Below are 19,566 nucleotides of genomic sequence, written 5' to 3'. Positions count from 1 at the left end.
AGCATCAGGGTCTTTTCAAATGAGTCAGCTCTCTGCATCAGGTTGTCAAAGTATTGTTATAATCTTACTTTATTATTAATTATACCATGACAAACTTTAAAATATATTTTTGGTCTTTGACTTTAAATTCTCTTACTTTGTGACTTAAGATTGAGTTGGGGGAAAAAGATGCTAATTTATCTGGCCCTTACTAAAATCCAGACATTTTAGATACAGTATTTTATTAAGTTCTCACAACATGAAAGGCAAGTACAGTGACCGCTAAATTTACAGGTGAAGAATACTTAACAGTTTCAGAAAAACTTCCCAGATCACTTTCTGTATCCACCATCTCAATCTTTACAATAATCCTATAAAATGTGTGGAGACAGGGGAAAAGACTGGATCATTTAATGGTTAGATTCCATTCCTTCCTCTTCTACAGCCTCCGAGGTAAGCATCTCCCTGTTAAGGACCATTGTTTCTCTACTCTTTCAAAGTCAGTGTGACTAACACAGTGACAAACAACTTGGGGCCTTAATAGACTTCTTGATTTGGGGCTATGGGGTCCTGTCACATCCTTCTCACATTGAACTTTCTCTGGTATCTTCTTAAAAACTGACATAGTTACATAAAGTGAAATGCATAAATCCTAAGCGAACATTTGAGTTTTGACCTATGCATTCACTTGTGTAGTCCACATTCCAGTCAGGATTACAGATTTCTATCACCACAGGAAGTTCCCAAGTCCTCCTTTCCAATCACTCCAATCAAGGGAAAAAGCTGAAGCTCTGAAAGTTTAGGGGAAAAAAGTTCAGAAAAAAAGTTCTGAAAAAGCTGAAGCCACTTGTTTACTATTTTTTATCTTCACACTCTGACTTGGAGAATCTGTCCACTCCCACTGCTTCAGCTAACAACTATACAAGGATGCTTGCCCGGTCCTGATCTCACTGAACACTGAATTTTGCTGCTCTCCAGCTGCTCTCATTTTCTGAAGGCTGCTGCTTCAAACTTCTTCATACCTGTATTCAAAACTGACTCCTACAGCCATCCTCAAGTAGTTTTTATTTACCGGTATACTTCTGGCTCCAATGCTCAAAGTCTAAGAATCATTTTTAAAATCTTTTTTTTTCTCTTTTTTCGCTAATAAACTTTAATGATTTTTCCTCCTGTCCCTCATTCCTTAGCTCAAATATATTCTTCAAAGTGAGCTCACATACCACCTCTTTGACAATAAGCTTTCCCTAAATGGTTTCCAAATGTGAACTTAACTCCTCTAATAGATTTATTAGAACTTACTACACAATGCCTAATGACATCTTTTGTCATTTATTTTTCTAGTCCTAATATTCTATGGACAGAGGAGCCTGGCGGGCTACAGTCCATGGGGTTGCAAAGAGTTGGACACGACTGAGCACGCACACACAATATTTTGTGCATCTGCAGTCCTCCAGGTTAACATGATATTATGCTTGGGCTCAATTCACATTTATTAAATGACTGACTTGTGTAAAGTTACATAGCTAGTTGAGTAGCATAGCAAGGATCAGAATCAGCGTTATTTCCCCACTTACGCAGATATTCGTGAAGCTTAATAACACAATACGTCTTCACCTAAATTTAGTTGTCTATAACAGGAACAGTAAAAGAACAGACCTCACGTGCAAAGGTGCAAAACAACTATTGCTAATACATTTATATACAATCAGTTCTATTTGCTTGAAAAGAAAGAACAGATTTAGACATCCTATCAGGCTTTCTTCTCAGATTATTTATTTCAGTTTCTTTTTACAGGCAACATCATTCAGTTTTGTTTGACTCAATAACAAAAAAACCAGCAATGGTTCTTATAGTGCAGCAAGAACAAATTCTAGAGCCAGGAGAAGTTAATCTGTCTGTTAGTACCATCATCTTCGAAATGCGGATAATAGTAGTAAATATCAGGTTATAAGGACTAAATGAGTTAATAATTTTGAAGTCCTTAAAAACAGTATCCAGCACCTAGTGAGTATACTAGGATTTTATTTAAAAAGTATGTAAGACTTCAGAGTTTATAAATTAGTCTCATGTAATTTATCTTTGATGACCATACCTATCCAGTAAGGTAATTAGAGCTGGCATTATTCACATAAGCAACCTAAGGGGCAGATATTTTCAGTGGTGATTATCCTAACGCCTGGTTAAGCATGTGGCAGAATGTGGGACTTGAAACCTGGTCAAAGAGAAAGAAAGCCACTCAGTCGTGTCCGACTCTTTGCAACCCCATGGACTATACAGTCCATGGAATTCTCCAGGCCAGAATACTGGAGTGGGTAGCCATTCCCTTCTCCAGGGAATCTTCCTAACCCAGGTCTCCCAAGTTGCAGGTGGGTTCTTTACTAGCTGAGCCACCAGGGAAGACCGAAACCTGGATGTGACACCAAATCCAACCCACTTTCTGCTTTGCCTTCCTGATTGAGGTAGAGCTTTAATCACTAACAAGTAACAAGTGTGTACAATAAACACCTGTGTCTACCCACACATATTACACAGATTTGATTCTCCTACCGTTAACCCTGTTGGCAGTTAACAATTGTTCCCGAATAGGAGAGAAAATAAGGTGAAGGAGTAAATAGTTTCGAAATGAAGATAGTTAAAGATTAAAACAACTAGCTCAATTACATTTCCATAGATGCTCACTCGCCATATTGCTCCACAGGATAAAGATCTCAAGTTTCCTTTTTAATGAGAGAAGAGCAATTTTTCATGCCTTGCTCTCAATTTGATCGTAAGGACCCTTGGGCAGCTTGAAAAATCGGCTGCTCCACCAAATTATGGGCCCTCAAAGCGAAGGCTCCTCTATCCAAGTTATCTTTTCTATCAGTGGACTCAAGGTTCAAAAGTGGTGAGTTTTCCTACCGAAGACTGAAACCACTCCATCAATCTCCCCGGTTAATCACAAAAAGCAACCAGCTTTTTATGAAATAGACGCAAACTAGTTCACAGGCTCCACAGCTCCTGACCCAACCTGTGTACAATACGACCACTCAACCTCCCAGCCTATTCACTGGCCACCACCTGTACTAGGAAGCGACAGTTTTCTCCTAGGCAAAGTGCCCGGCAGAACCAAGGGTCGGTAAATGTCAGTAAATAATAATAATATTAACTAACGTTTACTAAGCGGTAAGTATGTGGCGGAAACTCTGCGAGGCACTTGATACGTGTTATCCATTTCATCCCTCAGCAATTCCACGAGTTCCTATTACCTGGTTTTACGGATGAGAAAATGGTGGTTTATACAACTTGGCTCGAGGGTACACACTAGAAAAAAGACCCGAAACAACGGCTGCAGATGCCAGAGTCTGAGCTCGTTACTGTTTCACCCAACCGCCTCAGAGACCTCCCCGCAAAGGGCACAAGAACGAAAGGCAGAAAACAGGTGCGGGTCACGCATGCCCTCTCCTTCCCTCGGGCGCGACTCGGGAGTGGGGACCGCTGTTACTTCACGAGAAAGACTCAGCAGCCCGGAGAGCCTCGGACCAGGGGCACTTGCCCTGCAAGGCCCTCTGGAAGGCGACCGGGTCCAGGCGGTCCAGAGCGTCCAGCCTCCCCAGGCGCACGGAGACGCCTCCGAATCTGTCCAGCTCTCCCCGCAGCTCCTCAGCTCCCAAAGGGGAGTCCCGAGCGCAACTCGAACCCCCCGCGGACCAGCGGGGCCCTGCACCGAGCACCACGCGGCGGGCCAGAGCCAGCACGACACGCCGGTAGCTCCCCCTCAGGAGTGGCGGCATTTTAGCGCCGACCCTCGTTCCTCACGCGGACGCTCCAAATCTCTCAACCCGCGTGACCTGGAAAAGAGGGGGCTACCGTAAGTTTTAGAAGAGTGCCGCCCAGGGTTACCTCTTCGCAGAGGAGACGGCGAAGTCCAGGCGACCGGTTCATCTCAAGAATCTGCCCAGATCCAGTAAAGCGGGAGAAACTTTCCCACCACTGCCCTCCCACCCAGATCCACCCCAGCACCTCCCACCCCCAGTTTAATTCAATAGAGATTTGTGCAGCATTAGGGAAGGCGGCGGAAATACGAAAAAAGTCCTGTTTTTAAGGAATTTACAATCTAAAAGAACGTTCCGTTCACCTAATCTGTTTTCCTTGGCCATTCAGGAACTCTTCAAAGACCGCGAATTCTGAAGAAGCTCGGTTCTCCTGCTCTTACTGCGCTGCACTCAGGGGATTACGGCTCGGGACGGAGCCTTGCTGGCTTCTGCCCCGGAAGTTTTTCTCTCAGAGAAGCGCGCACGTTGAGCCGGCTTTACCGCTGTTTCTTTCAGGCTGCCTACGGATCATGTCGTCCAAGAAGAACAGAAAACGGCTAAACCAAAGCGCCGAGAATGGTTCTTCTTCGGCATCCGCTGCTTCGTTTTCTAAAGGGGCCACAGCTTCTGCCGTGGCGCCCGGGACTCTGGTGGTGATCAACTTCTTAGAAAAGGGTAAAGAGTTCTGAGTGGGAGACCCGAGGCCGAGGGGGCGCCGTCTGAGAGGACCGAAAACCTAGCGATTCTGCCTTGAGGTGTAGAGGTTTTTAAAAATTGAGCGAGGCAGAAGTGTGAGAGCGCAAAGAAGTCTGTAAAATAACCGAAGTCGCCCCTGCACTGGAGAAGTTAGGTAGAAATAACTTATCAGTGCCTAAGTCAAGCTTTTTTGTAAATTGCCTTGAATTTCTAGTAAGTTGCACTTGAAGCAGCTTTGCGTTAAGGTTAACGGCATCTCTAACTGCAAAATCGTTCGTATCTAGCGAGGATAGTATACGAAAGCTCTGAAATCTATTTCTGTAACAGTGCGGATTCGTCCTTTCTAAGAGACGTTCATGTGCCTTTAAAACCGAAAGGTATCTTTTTTCTTATCACACAGGTTCTGGTATTTAACAAATAGGTGTTAATTGCGCGCGGTTGTTAGCAGTAGGTTGGGTATTTCAGGTATATATCTCATTTACTCTTCTCAGAGCTTTGGGAGATGAGTACTATATTATTACGGTCATTTTACAGAGAAAAATTAACGCGATTCGCTTCGCCCCCAGGTTACACAGGTACTAACTAAATGGCAGAGACTTTTTAGAGTCCACATGTATTTGACTCTAAAGCCATTGAGCTACATCCCAACAACCTTGACTTGGAAGAACGGATTTAGTTGGTATAGCTTTTAGCAGGCTTGACCTCGTGGCAAAAATTTATGTCTGTTGCAGACCCTAAAGACAGTCTTTCAGTTGACGTAGTGTTTTCAGTCTCTCTTGGGATCAGAGGACAACTTGCTCTGTCCTGCATATTCAGTCCTTTTTTCGACTGGATTTTTCCCATTGGCATTTAAACCTGCTGATACTTTCTTTCATCTTAAAAGCTCCACACCCTCCATTCCAAGACTTATTAAATGGAGCCATCTCTGCCACCTCAGCTCTTACTTATTCCTTGAGAGTGAAAGTGAAGTCGCTCAGTCGAGTCCGACTCTGGGCGACCCCAATGACTGTAGCCTACCAGGCTCCTCTGTGCATGGGATTTTCCAGGCAATAGTACTGGAGTGCATTGCCATTTCCTTCTCCAGGGAATCTTCCCGACCCAGGGATCGGACCTGGGTCTCCCACATTGTAGACAGACGCTTTACCATCTGAGCCACCAGGGTAGTCATATTTATTTATTCCTTAGGCCATTCCTATTTGACATCCATCCCAGTATTCCATGGAAACTGCCTGCTCCCTGATCTCTGATTATCCCCAGGTTGGAAATCCAGTGGATGGTTTTCATTGCTTATTTACCTCAGCAGCTTTTGGTATTGCCAGCCGTTTCTGTTTTCTTGAAATACTTTGGTTTTTTTGACTTAAATGTCATCAAACTCTCTTAGTTTTTCTCCCTCTTTTGGTTGGCACTTCATCAGTTTCCTTTTCAGGTTGCTTTCTTCCGCCTGATGTAGAAGTTCCTTTATTCTTAGCCCTAAACTCTCTTTCTCTCTATAAAACTTTTTTTTCTTTGGCAAGTTCATCCAGTGCCCAGAGTTTTCCATTTACACTCTTGTTATTTTTAGATTTATATTTGTAATTTGTTTCTGAGTCTTGATTCAGTGGTCTTGTAGACCAGTGCTTCTCACACTCTGTAGGGAAAGTTTAAAAATTCCCGACATGTCACAGATCAGCACTTTTGTAAAATACGATAAAAGTAAATTACTGGAAAAATAAGTTAAAAAAATAATTTTTATTAGATTCAACAGATGTAAAATTACTCTGTCAAATTACAATAAAAAGTACTTAGTGCATATCCTTATTTTCTGAGGTAAGTACCTCTCATGAACAAAGAGTTCGTGGACCACGATCTTTTTTTTAACTGAAATATAGTTGATTAACAATATTATATTAGTTTCAGATGTAAGTCATATCACTTTTAAATACATTGGGAAACGATCACCGTGATGAAGTCTAGAAACCATCTGTCACTATCCAAAGTTGTTATAGTATTATTGACAATATTCCTTATGCTGTGCGTTAATTCTCTGTAACTTATTTATTCAATACTTTATAACTGGAAATTTGTACTTCTTATTCCCCTTCTTTTGCTCAGCCACCCCCACCTTTCTCCCATTTCAGAAACATTTCTTTGTGAATTGGTTTCTGTTTATATTTTTGTTTTTTAGATTCCACATGTAAGTGAAATCATATGATACTGGTCTCTGACTTATTTTACTTGGCATAATATCCTTTAGATCCATCCATGTTGTTGCAAACGGCAAGATTTCATTCTTTTTTTAAATTGTTGAGTAATATTTCAATATGTATAAATGTTCTTTATGTATTTTGAATGTTAATTCCATATCAAGTTATCATTTGCAGATATCTTATTTCATTCAATAGGCAGTCTTTTTGTTTTGTTTGATGGTTTCCTTCATTGTGCAAAAGCTTTTTAGTTAGATATAATCTCATTTATTTTTGCTTTTGTTGCCTTTGCCTCAGGAGAAAGATCCAAAAAATATTGCTAAGACTAACTTCAAGGAATTTACTGCATTTGTTTTTTTCTAGGAGTTTTATAGTTTTGGGTCTTACATTTAAGTCTTTAATCCATCTTGAATTTATTTTTGTAAGAAAGTGATTCAGTTATTTCTTTTGCGTGTAGCTGTCCAGTTTTCCCAACACCAACGATTGAAGAGTTTGTCTTTTCCGCATTATATATTCTTGCCTCCTTTGTCATTGACTACTTATCTGTATATGTGTGGGTTCATTTCTGGGCTTTATATTCTGGTCCACTGACCTATGTGTCCATTTTTGTACCACTACCATACTGTTTTGATTACTATAATTTGAAATCAGAGAGTGTTCTACCTCCAGTTTTGTTCTTTCTCAAGATTGCATTGGCTATTCTAGTTCCATTCGAATTTACGATTATTAGTTCTACTTCTGTGAAAAATGCCACTGGTATTTTGATAGAGATTACATTGAATCTGTAGATTGCTTTGGGTAGTATAGACATTTTAACAGTATTAATTCTTCCCCAGTTCATGAGCACAGTGTATCTTTCCATTTATTTGTGTCTTCAATTTCTTTCATCAGAATCTTACAGTTTTCAGAGTAAGAAGTCTTTCACCTCCTTGGTTAAATTTATTCCTAGGTATTTTATTATATTTGATGCAGTGATAAATGGGATTCCTTTTTTTTTTTTTTTTTTAATTCATGATCCCCACTTTGATATAGCACTGTGCTATACCTCTTCTTTTGAATTTTTCAAAGATACTTCAGGACTGACCTTGTGAACTGGTACTTCTCCAACAAAATAAATGAGCTCTGTTCGGTCTTTTTCACTGTAAAATTCAGAAATCTCAGATTCACCCTTGACACCTCTCTCTTAAATCTCACATTATCCAGTCCACCATCAAGTCCAGTTTACTAGCTAAAATTTTTCCCATGTTACACTTCTGCATTCCTTTCCCACTGCTTCAACATTAATCTCAGACACCATCCTCTCTCACCTGAACTACTACACTGATTGCTCCTTTCTAATTCCTTTTCCACTCTGCAGACAGAATGATCTTTTAAATAAAATAAAATCTTAAAATAAAAATCCTGTCATGACTCTGCTTTTCTCTACTAACTGGCCTCCAGTTACTGTCCGATTGAAGACCAGGAACTTGATACAGCCCACTGCCCTAGGTGGTCTTGACCTTCCTTACGTGGCTTTCTGTTGTCTCCCACCACTCTGTCTACACTTTCCCCTCAGAGGCACAGTGCTGTCTTCTGTCAAGGATCTCTGTACATGCTATTCTCTTTAGTCAGAATTGTCTTTTATTTCTTCCCCTCTTCATTTAATTAATTTTACTCTTCCTTCAGATGGATGTAAACATTATTCCTGGAAAAAAAACATTCTTTGATTCTTCTAAGTTAGGTCTGATCCCACATTATAGGCTCTCTTAGCACTCTTAGTTGGTATTTCATTACATTAATCTTAGTTTATAATTATACAGTTATTTAGTGATTGTTAATAGTTCATATTCGGTTAAGTTATATGTTCCATGACAAAGACTGTGTCTGCTTTTGTCCACCTTGTATCTCCAGTGCCTAGTGTAGTATTTGCCTTAGAGTGGGCACGTGCTGTTTGCTGAATGAACAAATAAAGGGTAGATGGTTGTTTGAAATTACCTTTACTATCTCATTAGTTAATCTGCCCCATAAGGTGCTCAATAAATTAGTAGGGAAGTGGATGTGTGGATGTAGAGATAGAAAGAATTGGAGGAATGAGGACTGGTGAAGGGAATTGTGCAGTTAACAGTAGGTAAGCAGAGAATACGATGGAAATGTATTAGGAAATAAGGCCAGTGGATGGGAATTTGAATGCATTGGTGGTGGGGAGAAATGGAGGTATTTGAGAAGTGTGTGATGTATCAAATCTTGGTTCAGGGTAGGACGGAGGGAAGAGAGAAAGAAAACTTAAAATCTTGTCAGGGACTGAGTACCTCTGCAAGGTAATTATCAAGAGGGAAGGGTAATTCATTGAAGTTTCCTTCGTAACGAGAGAATTGGCAGAAACTGAACATTACAAGGTTATCAAACAGGATGCTTTGCTGTTACTGTTGTGTAAACTGTGTAAGAGACCTGGTGCTCATAGGAAAGTTGAATTTCTTTTCAGTCTCTCATTATAAAAAATGGTTATTTTATGATCACTCTTGTTAATCTTAGCCCTGGAAGATGCTTTGTTTTTCTATATTTGTTCATCTGATGACAGAGGGAAAATAAAAGTGTTGGGAAGTTACTTTGCAGTGGCAAAAAAATGATGTAAATCAAACCTCATGGTGTTGCTTTTGTTGACTTAGTTTCTTTTTAATTACAAAAGATCTGTCTTTCTGATTATGGAGGAACACGAATACTAGTCAGAGCTCTCTGATTATGATATATGTGACTATAATAAGTTTTATAATAAAGTTTGTGACAGGCATCGTAAGTGCTAGCATGGATTTTGTGCTGAAAAGAAAAACACTGTATACTTATCTCGGAGGAGGCAATGGCACCCCACTCCAGTACTCTTGCCTGGAAAATCCCATGGATGGAGGAGCCTGGTAGGCTGCAGTCCATGGGGTCACTAAGAGTCGGATAGGACTGAGTGACTTCACTTTCACTTTTCACTTTCATGCATTGGGGAAGGAAATGGCAACCCACTCCAGTGTTCTTGCCTGGAGAATCCCAGGGACGGGGGAGCCTGGTGGGCTGCCGTTTGTGGGGTCGCACAGAGTCGGACATGACTGAAGTGACTTAGCAGCAGTAGCAGTATACTTATCTACTGGATCCTTTCTTATCATGGATATTTATTATGCAGGCGAACTCTGTATTTGATGAACTTCTAGGCAGTGGAGTTTACAAAGATGAGTATGACCCAGTTCCTGCCCCCAAAGTAGTATATAGTTTAAAGGAAAGTCGAATCGTAAAATGAATGTTATGATGATAAGTGCTAGTATCAGACAATATAAGGTTCTGGGAGATGAGAGGAGGGGCAGCTAACTAGATGTGCAGCCTGAGGGAGTGGGTGGGCAGAGCTGGAGATGTTAGCACATCATTTTCAGAGATTTTGTAATTGGACTGAATTGCAGGCCCTTCTCTGGCCAAAAGTTGAAAGCACTAATGGTCATTTGAGCCAGTGTGTCTTCGCCTAAGGAACAAGACCTGTGTTATGGTTATCCATGTGTTCTTGGGAATAGAAAGGAAAATGTCTGATTGCTGTCCTGTGCATCAGAAGTGGAAACATAACTTTATCTTCTGGAGCCAGATTATGTGCCATTTCCCCAGTTCAAGCCTTTTAGTACTAGTAGCCAAGTCAACTTAGAATTTGTAATAGAAGTTCAGAACGCAAGTATGAAAAGCCCTATTGCAAGTATGTTCAGTTAGTAATGAAATTAGAGATTTTTTAAAAAATAATGAAAACTAATAGCTACCTGTAAAATATCCTTTTTTAGTTAGCATTCATATTGTCAGTGGAACCTCACCAAGGCTTGGTTTTAAGTCTGCTAAAATAAAGAGGGTTCGAAAAATAGTTTCTCCAGGGTATGGTAAGTGCATTCATGTAGTAATGTAGATTAAGGATTTTTATTTAGTCCAAAAGAAATCTTGCTTTAACTTCAGTTACAGAATACTGTGAAAATAATTTTCTTCTTCTTGGTAGATGACAAAGTTCCTAAAGCATTCCAGAATTCTCTTGTTCAACTTGGACTCAATACCATGAAGTCTGCAAATATTTGTATCGGTCGACCAGTGTTGCTTACCAGTTTGGATGGAAAGCAGGAGGTAAGAGTCCTTTTCATGTCCTTACTTTAGAATTATTTGAGATGTTTTTGATTTTCAACACAAGCACTGATAATTGAAAAGCTATATCTTACAAGACCCTCACATCTGTATAAACTTCTCCTTTCTATAATACCCTGGGAGTTGTAGCTCTTAAGTGTCATGATGTGGAGAAGCTTTTCCCCCAGAGGTAGTGATACACTAACAGCCCTATATTTTTCTGTGAGTTGTATTTCCTCACAGAAATGTTATTTTGGGTCATTTGTTTCATATGTAAATATTTGATTACCCTCTGTTTGTCCTTGCAGCCATTCATCATACCTGAGACTCTTAAGTCCAGGATCTTCCTTGAATCATTTTTGGCAGCTTGGCTTTCTTCCTCTGCCTCTGCCATGTCTTCTGCTGCTGCTTCATCAGTCAGTGTTCTCTCAACCAGTGGGGTCCTCTGGAAATATTTTGTAATCTCATATCTGCTGATGGCATGTCTCTCATTCCTTTTGTTGTCCTGGGCTTATACTGTAAAGAATCCTTTACTGTGTTTTGTGGAAGAGAAGATTATAAATGCATAAGCTCAGCCCACTAATCTGGAGCTAGAAACCTTCTCCCTAGAACATAAGTCTGATGAGATCCAGGTTCCCATGGAGCTCTTGTGCTGGTCCTCCCTGTTTCCTAGATGTAGTTTATGCTCCAGACTGAATTACCTTACAGTTAGCTTGCCTTCAGTATTTTTTCTTATCTTCTTCTTATCACCTGTTAACATCTTATCTCTTCCTAAAACCAACTCTCAGTTCTTCCACCATTTTCCCTGTGGGATTACCCCTAATCCACCAAAAAAAGGTGTAATATTTATCAGTTCAGTTCAGTCGTAGAGTCGTGTCTGACTCTCTGTGACCCAGTGAACTGCAGGATGCCAGGCTTCCCTGTCCTCACCAACTCCCAGAGCTTGCTGAAACTCAATAGTTTTTTGTAGTTTGTATCTCATAGTATCTCCTGTGGGGCAAAGACTGTGTTTTGCAGAGCCATGTACTTGACTGTGCTTAGTTTTCTTTCTTGTAAATTAATGATATTCTACAAATACGTATTTTCTTATTTTTCTGTTTCCTCTGTTCTGGGCAGGTCTATACAGCCTGGCCTGTGGCAGGATTTCCTGGAGGCAAGGTTGGCCTGAGTGAAGTGGCACAGAAGAATGTGGGTGTGAGGGTTGGTGATGCCATCCATGTCCAGCCTGTTTTGGGTGCTGTGCTGCAGGCTGAGGAACTGGACGTGGCTCTCAGGTTTGTCTCTTGTTGGTGGTGATTGTCTGGATTAGTGCTGCCCAGTAGAAATATGACGAGTCAAATGTGAACCACACGTGTAATTTTGCATTTTCTAGTAGCCACATTTAAAAAGTGAAGAGAAAGTAATTGTATATTTTTTTTAATCAATATATAAAATTTTATTTGAACTTATACTAAGTAAAAAAAATTATTAACAAGATTTTTCATTCTGCTTTTCAAACTGAGCCTTCAAAATCCACTGTGTTATGTTACCTTTGTAGCACATCTCAGTTTGGGCTAGCCGCGTTCTTGGCACTTGATAGCCAGAAGTGTTGAGTGGCTAGTGACCTACTGTATCAGACAGCACAGACTAGATGGGTGTTATGTCATTTATGGACTACAGGCTCTCTAATGTCCTGTGATTACAGTGTGCTCTGACATTTTAGGTAAGAGGAATTATTATTGGTGGATATTTAATGGTGATTTTCTCTCATGGTTTGTGGTGTAATCAGGGCTTCCTGTCTTACAATTGTAAAGACAGTAGTAGATTACTTTGAGTAGGCAAGAAACAAGTTTTAATTAAGACTGCTCAAGCAAAATATGTGATTGTGTATTTTAACCCACTGGTTATTCAAACCAATAAAATAGTTATATCTATCATATTTTTAAGTAGTCCCCTATGAAAGACTATCGATGTGGTTAAAGTATATCACCCACCGTCTTGAACGTTGTGTATCTATTAGGGTTTTTACTCAGTTTGCATATACAAGTCTTACCAAAATTTGTTTAAAAAAAATCTTTTAATACTTTAATAGCATGTTTATAAAATTTTGGAGAATTTTATATTATGTTCTGGAATCACAAAATATTTTTCAATCATTAGCTTGATTTTGAAATGTTTTCTTCACTTTTGCTACTTTTGTAGATCCCAAGCTTAAGCTTTGGCCTATTTTTCTTTTTAAAAACAGGAAAATATCTTCAGTGCATTTTATAACATTTGGTGAGCAACAAAGTAAAAGGCAGAAAGGAAACGAGAACACAACATATGTTGAGCACCAATCATGTGCTAGGACACAAGTGCATACACTTATCCCATTTTTCTTCCCTCATTTAATCCTCTAAATATCCTGCAAGGTATCCATGTTTATCCATTTTTACAGGTGAGAGAATGGGCTCAGTGAGAAGTAACTTGCTCATTATTTTATGGTAATTTTTTAATTAACTCAGGTTAAATGGGATTAATCTCTAGACTGTTCTAAAACAGTCCTTTGCTGCTGCTGCTAAGTCACTTCAGTCGTGTCCAACACTGTGCGACCCCATAGACAGCAGCCCACCAGGCCCCACTGTCCCTGGGATTCTCCAGGCAAGAACACTGGAGTGGGTTGCCATTTCCTCCTCCAGTGCATGAAAGTCAAAAGTGAAAGTGAAGTTGCTCAGTCGTGTCCGACTCTTCACGACCCAATGGACTGCAGCCTACCAGGCTCCTCCGTCCATGGGATTTTCCAGGCAAGAGTACTGGAGTGGGGTGCCATTGCCTTCTCCAAAACAGTCCTTTAGTCAGTTATCAGTTGACTGGATATTCAGTTACAAGTGTGACCTCTTGAGGGCGCAGCAGTCTTAGGTGATAACAGGTACCTATTATAGAGGGACTTTATATGTATTAAATGGAAGCTTTTTTTTTTTTTAAAGAATCTTGTGTTTTAAATGTGGCAGCAGAACTCAAACAAGAAACTTAATTTTAGTAAGAAAAATTAGTAATTTTTGTCTGCTGCTTAAATCCTTCAGGTGTTATCTGAAAAATTTTATTACTAGTGTTAGAGCTCCTTCTAGTGGAAATGATTTTATCTGCACATTCTTTTTTTTAAAAGCAAAACTGTTTATTTTTACATATTTTACATATTTGCAAATATTTTCTATTCAAAGTTTAATAAGTAAAAACAGTCTAAGTAGTTTCAGAGTTCTATAAACAAGTAAATTTAAGTATTTAAGGAAATACATACAGTTTCCTCTTTATACACACATTTGATTCATGAAATTTTCTCCTTGTTTTTCTTTTTTATTTGAATAAATAAAAAAATCAAATCATCATTTGCAGTAGTTATGTTACATGAAGTTGCCACAAATACTGAACCATTGCTTGGCGGGGGGTGAGTGTGTGTGTGTGTGTGTGTGTGTGTGTGTAACATGTTTAAATATATGAAAATGTATATGTTTGTTTAACATATATAAATATATGAAAATATATATCTTACATAGATTATAATTTATAACTTATAACTCCCTGAACAACCCATTCTTGTAGATTGTATTTTCTTTACTTTAGAAAAGATAAGTGGCTAAGAAGCATTAAGTGACTTGCCTGAGGTCACCCCATTAAGAGGTGCCAGAGTTAGGATTCAAACCCCCCTCTACCTGGTCCTGGAGCTGCAGCTTTTTGCTGTATATTGTACTGCTCCCTTCCCTCCCCAGCTTCTGTCCTCTGGTCACCTCTGAATGAGAGTTGAAATAGAGGCTTTTTTTTAACCTCAGCTGGGAAAGTGTTGGGTAACTCACATTTTTGCCTCTTCTGTTCTCTTTCACAAATGTCTGGGAAAGCCCCGCTAGTATTGCTTTTGGGGTTACAAACATATTTTAGCAACTTGCACATGGAATCCTCAAATAAGTTTGTATCAGTTTTCCCTGATAATGTGATTGAGATCATGGCTTAGATTTGAACCACATGGGCCTGCTAATATACCTTTTCCTGAGCTAAACCATTCTCCCTCTGTGATCTCTGTCAGAATTCAGCAGCCATAGGCTGCTTCTCCTGATACTGACTGCTTACACATGGAGGTGGAAAAATGCATGTTCTGAGAACTCTCCAAGGATGTGTTTCTTTACAAGTGTAATGATTTTTAGTCATACTTCTGTAATCAAACAAGCAGTCTTCCTGGAAAACACAGTAATTGGTCAGAAGAAGGTGTTTTCATTTTTTTAGGCATGCCCTTTCTCTTGAATAAACTTCCATTGTACCATTACCTTGCTTTTTTCTTACCTCTTCAGATAATATACTCTATAGGATTTAAATTTCCTTAAAGGTAATTTATAAATGATTCAAAGAGAATAAAGTAAGCTATTAAAAAAAGCCTTTATCCAAGCTGGGCAAGTTCAGAAAGGGAAATGATTGAGGCCAGTGGTTTTTTAAAAATGTTTTTGGCTATGATACACAATGAAAAACACATTTTTCATTTTAATTTATTGTACATATACTACATCCAGAGATGTAGTGCATAAATGTACACCACATTTGTACATGTATGTGTGTGCTCAGTCGCTTGTACATATATGCACCTGAGTATATGGGGGGGGTGTGTATAAGTGATACGTAAGATAGTAAAAAAAACATTGATTTAGGCTTCTAGGAAACTAAATTACAAATGATTTCGTGGCTGTAAGATGTATCTGATAAGTATAAATCATTCTAAAATTGTATAAATTTTTTCAAGGTTGTAAACTAATGATTTTCTTGATTAGGTCTGCGTTATCACTGTGTACATGGCATTTTATATTACATTTTAGTTTCTGGTGTACTTAATGCTGATTTTTATTTCTCCCACCCTTCACAGTGACAAAAATGCAGATATTAATGAAGAACAACTGGCTGGTTGTATTTTGAGAAAACTAGGTGAGATGTATTTTTAATAGTTTTCTAAATTTTGAAAAGCAAGGCAGCAGCAAATAAACTAATGTGTCTTCTAGGTCTTGTGTGCATAATACTTTTCTTTGAAATAGGGTAGAGAATATTCTTTCCAATGAATTAATGTCCCTTTGAGATAGGGATGTAGTCTCTCTCTCCTTCCCCCCACCCACCCCTCAGCATTAACTTCAGCTGCTGTGTAATTGACTGATAGTTGAGCTGTGGAGAGAACATATGACTTAACCTGTGAACAGTTGGTGGTAGAACTGAAACTTTTAACCCTTGAGCTCTGTTCTTTTCAGTGAGGAATGTTGGAGTGTTAGTTTAGGTGTGCCATCTTAGGTTGGTTCATTGCTGAACATGGAATGCCTGGCCATATGGGGATATAGTTGATAGAATCATACATGTATTGAGTGTAGAGGATCTCAGAGAATCATCTTTTCCTTCAGTCTCCAAATAGTGCTGTAATCTTAGGGGAGGAATTTTAGGTCCTCTGTTTTTCATCTTTGATTTAGTCTTTTCAGGCATAATTATGTTAATAGATTAAATTGCTATTCAAACTTTAAATGAATGGAAAATTGTGCTGACATATATATCTAATAAATTGTTTTCCAGATGGCAAGGTGGTTTTACCAGGCAACTTTCTGTATTGTACATTTTATGGACGACCGTGCAAGCTGCAGGTGTTGCGAGTGAAAGGGGCAGATGGCACAATGTTGAGAAGGGCTCAGAATGACTCTGACACTGCTGCCCAGGGAATGGCCTCTGAGCTGTCCAGCAGAGATCCCAGCACCCTGGATATATCCTTACAGCTAAGCCAGTTAGATCTGGAAGTGCCCCGACGGCCGGCATCAAGTAGCACTCCTTACAAACCAGATGACAGAATGATGAATAAAGCTGGTGGCATTTCGTCAGATGGTACACAGAGTCCTGGGACTGGCAGTGGACGTGGACTAGAGGAAGTCACAGGGCTCGCGTGTAGTTTTGAGTCTGCCAGGGAAGGAAGTGAGCAACCTGTCAATGAAGAGAGATTGCTAAAGTCACCCAGCGTGGGAGCACAGAGCAACACCGATACCTTTTATTTTATTTCTTCAAAAACAAGAGTCAGTTTTACAAAGAACCGTACAAATTCAAAAGACCAAGCCAATCAATTAAAAGTAACTTATGACATGATAGGTGGCTTAAATAGTCAGCTGAAAGAAATTAGAGAAATTATTGAATTACCTCTCAAACAGCCTGAGCTTTTCAAGAGTTATGGTATGATTTTTTTCAGTGTATTATATCCAGAAATGTTAAACTAGAAAGCAGTTGGCTCATTGCACTTACCTAATAACTGTTCACCTTCTCTTCCTGTTTTTTTTTCCTGATTGGGAGGTGTGGTAGGAGTTTCGAGTTGTTTCGGGAAATGCCTTTTAATTGAGCCTTTTTCTATGCTCCGGATCTAATGCCTAATGCTCTGATGTGGAGCTGATGTAATAATCATAGAAATAAAGTGCATGATAAATGTAAAACACTTGAATCATCCCTAAACCATCCCAGTCTTCCTCCCTACCACTGCACCCCTGGTCAGTGGAGAAATTATTTTCCACAAAACTAGTCCCTGGTTCCAAAAAAGATTGGGGACTGCTGCTTTAGGGTATAATGTGAGTCAGTCATAGTCTTGTCTGTTTTAACTGCATACTTCCACAGTTGTTTGTATTGGATCTGGAATAAGTACCATGCTAGATTAACTGTAATGACTAAAAAAATAAACCAAACATTAAATAGTTTGGGTTTCTTTGTTAGGCAGTGTAGCTGAATGCAGATCTCTTTGTATTGAAACAAGTGCAGGGAGTGACTTGACTTTTAGAAAACTCAGGGCTTCTGAAAGATAATTGCCCAGATCCTCTGCATATATGTGGTGCATACCATGTCTTACTCCACTTTTTTGCTTTTTCCTTTTTCATGAATCTTTATATGTATCAAATGAACCCTTGAATTGACATTTTGCTGGTAATGCTTATATTCTCTGAGATGACTAGTTGGATGAAAACTGGGATTGGTGGCTTCTTTTGGATGTCCTTGTTTGGGTTTTGTTTTCTGGTCATTGGACAATGCTGTGTGGATTGGGGCATGACGATCGTGTGGGTATCCAACCAGTTTTTTACTAACCAGCCTGGCCTGGCTGGGTCTACACAGAGAGAAAAAGTCGGAGATGAGTGTTTAGGCTAGTTGGTGTGTCGGGGGTGGGGTGGGGGGAAGTTCTGACTCTTACTTTAGTTTTGATGCACATAAATTTATTTTATAACTCATGTTTGAAGTCATGTGACAATGCTTACCATAAACCTATTAATGCTGAATCCAGTGTTCTCTACTTCTTCTAGGAATTCCTCCCCCTAGAGGAGTGTTACTCTATGGCCCTCCGGGTACTGGAAAGACAATGATTGCCAGGGCTGTTGCTAATGAAGTTGGTGCCTATGTTTCTGTAATTAATGGCCCTGAAATTATAAGCAAGTAGGTGCATAAATTAAGAGTAAACAATATTATTAGATATACTTCTTAAATGTAGTTTTTAAAAAATGGCTAATCTGTCTGGATGTTTCACACTGAAATGTTAAATTTGCTTTTAATGTGTATAAAATTTAAGTTTAGAAAATAATTTTTTAAAGTAGTTTTAAGTATCCTGAAAATATTTGAAGTCAGATGAACTTTTATAGGCAGAGCTTTAAAAATGATAAGAGTTGGCCCTTAAACGTAATTTATTTCTTACAGATTCTACGGGGAGACGGAAGCAAGATTACGTCAGATATTTGCTGAAGCCACTCTGCGGTATTCTTTATTTTTGGATATTTAGAATTTTTTGGATACAGTCAAGGCTATGTTAATGAAAGTAGAGATAGTAGCACTTTATATGAAACATGAAAAAATAGAACAAAAATATAGTTAGCACTGGAAGTAGATTATAAATTTAATGAGGTTCTAATCCAGTTCTATCTAATTTTATTTTAGAAACAATCTTTAGAAATATTGTTTTAGATAAATAAGTTACTAAATTACATAATATAGTACCAAAAGGTATAAACTTTCAGTTATAAATCATAGAGATGTAATCTATAGCATGGTGACTATAGTTATATAAAGAATATATATAAACTATCTAAAGGAAATTTAAACAAATAAAGAACAAATAATAAAGAGCATTTCTTACTTTCTATCCCTTGAACTTTAAACCACAAGGAATAGCTTCACTGGCCTCAGTTTCTGAATTGATCAAGAGATAGCAATTTAGGGGGCCTTAGCGGGCAAGCTCTATCTGAGCATTCACTCTCATCTCATGAGCTATACAAGTTCTCAGTATTCTGCTTTTTGTTGAGGGCAGATCTACTAGCATGTGATATTGGTGACTTAATAATTGAGGCGAGAATTAATCTAAGATTTTTCAGCTTCATATTCTGTTGCTTTTGTCTTTGATACTAATTAAATTCTAAATTTGATGCATTGTGTTTCAATCAAAAAAACAATGTCAATGTTTTAATTGAAATGCAGCATATCAAATTTGAAAGCTAGATGTGTACTAGAGAATTCATTTTGCTTGTTTACTTTTAGGCACCCATCAATTATTTTTATTGATGAACTGGATGCACTTTGCCCTAAAAGAGAAGGAGCTCAGAATGAAGTGGAAAAAAGAGTTGTAGCTTCACTCTTAACACTGATGGATGGTATTGGTTCAGTAAGTATAGCACCAGTATTGATTTCTTTAGTAGGGGATATTTTCTTAATAATATGTAGGAGCAAAAACTATCAAGTATGTCTGAGTTTTTTGGGATCTCTAGGGCTGCAGTCCATGGGGTCGCTAAGAGTCGGACACGACTGAGCGACTTCACTTTCACTTTCCCTTTCAT

The 19,566-nt window shown here is 38.9% G+C and overlaps 2 protein-coding genes across 7 annotated transcripts in view; one reads left to right on the top strand and one right to left on the bottom strand.

Moving 5' to 3' along the window:
• Positions 1-3,786, bottom strand: part of NUDT6 (nudix (nucleoside diphosphate linked moiety X)-type motif 6) — a 59,608-nt gene extending 55,822 nt beyond the window's left edge. Inside the window, exon 1 of one of the 2 annotated variants that reach the window (XM_010860269.1) lies at positions 3,512-3,786. In XM_010860269.1, the coding sequence (XP_010858571.1) occupies positions 3,512-3,749 (238 nt within the window). In that variant the 5' untranslated portion in view covers positions 3,750-3,786. Of the gene's footprint in view, positions 1-3,129 lie in introns of both variants that reach the window. The other variant, XM_010860270.1, reaches the window with a different exon arrangement.
• A 464-nt stretch (positions 3,787-4,250) lies between these two features.
• The window catches only part of SPATA5 (spermatogenesis associated 5), a 326,635-nt gene continuing 311,319 nt past the window's right edge, over positions 4,251-19,566 (top strand). For all 5 annotated transcript variants that reach the window (XM_010860264.1, XM_010860266.1, XM_010860267.1 and 2 more), the window contains exons 1-8: positions 4,251-4,445; positions 10,635-10,756; positions 11,870-12,027; positions 15,615-15,673; positions 16,301-16,942; positions 18,049-18,178; positions 18,437-18,493; positions 19,271-19,394. In XM_010860264.1, coding sequence (XP_010858566.1) covers positions 4,301-4,445; positions 10,635-10,756; positions 11,870-12,027; positions 15,615-15,673; positions 16,301-16,942; positions 18,049-18,178; positions 18,437-18,493; positions 19,271-19,394 — 1,437 coding nt within the window. In that variant the 5' untranslated portion in view covers positions 4,251-4,300. The remainder of the gene's footprint in view (positions 4,446-10,634; positions 10,757-11,869; positions 12,028-15,614; positions 15,674-16,300; positions 16,943-18,048; positions 18,179-18,436; positions 18,494-19,270; positions 19,395-19,566) is intronic.

The sequence above is a fragment of the Bison bison genome, unplaced genomic scaffold (genome assembly GCF_000754665.1).
Source record: "Bison bison bison isolate TAMUID 2011002044 unplaced genomic scaffold, Bison_UMD1.0 scf7180017864465, whole genome shotgun sequence".
NCBI classification, from domain to species: Eukaryota; Metazoa; Chordata; class Mammalia; order Artiodactyla; family Bovidae; genus Bison; species Bison bison.
The sequence above is the reverse complement of the archived record's forward strand: the minus strand, read 5'-3'. Positions and strand labels throughout refer to the sequence as shown.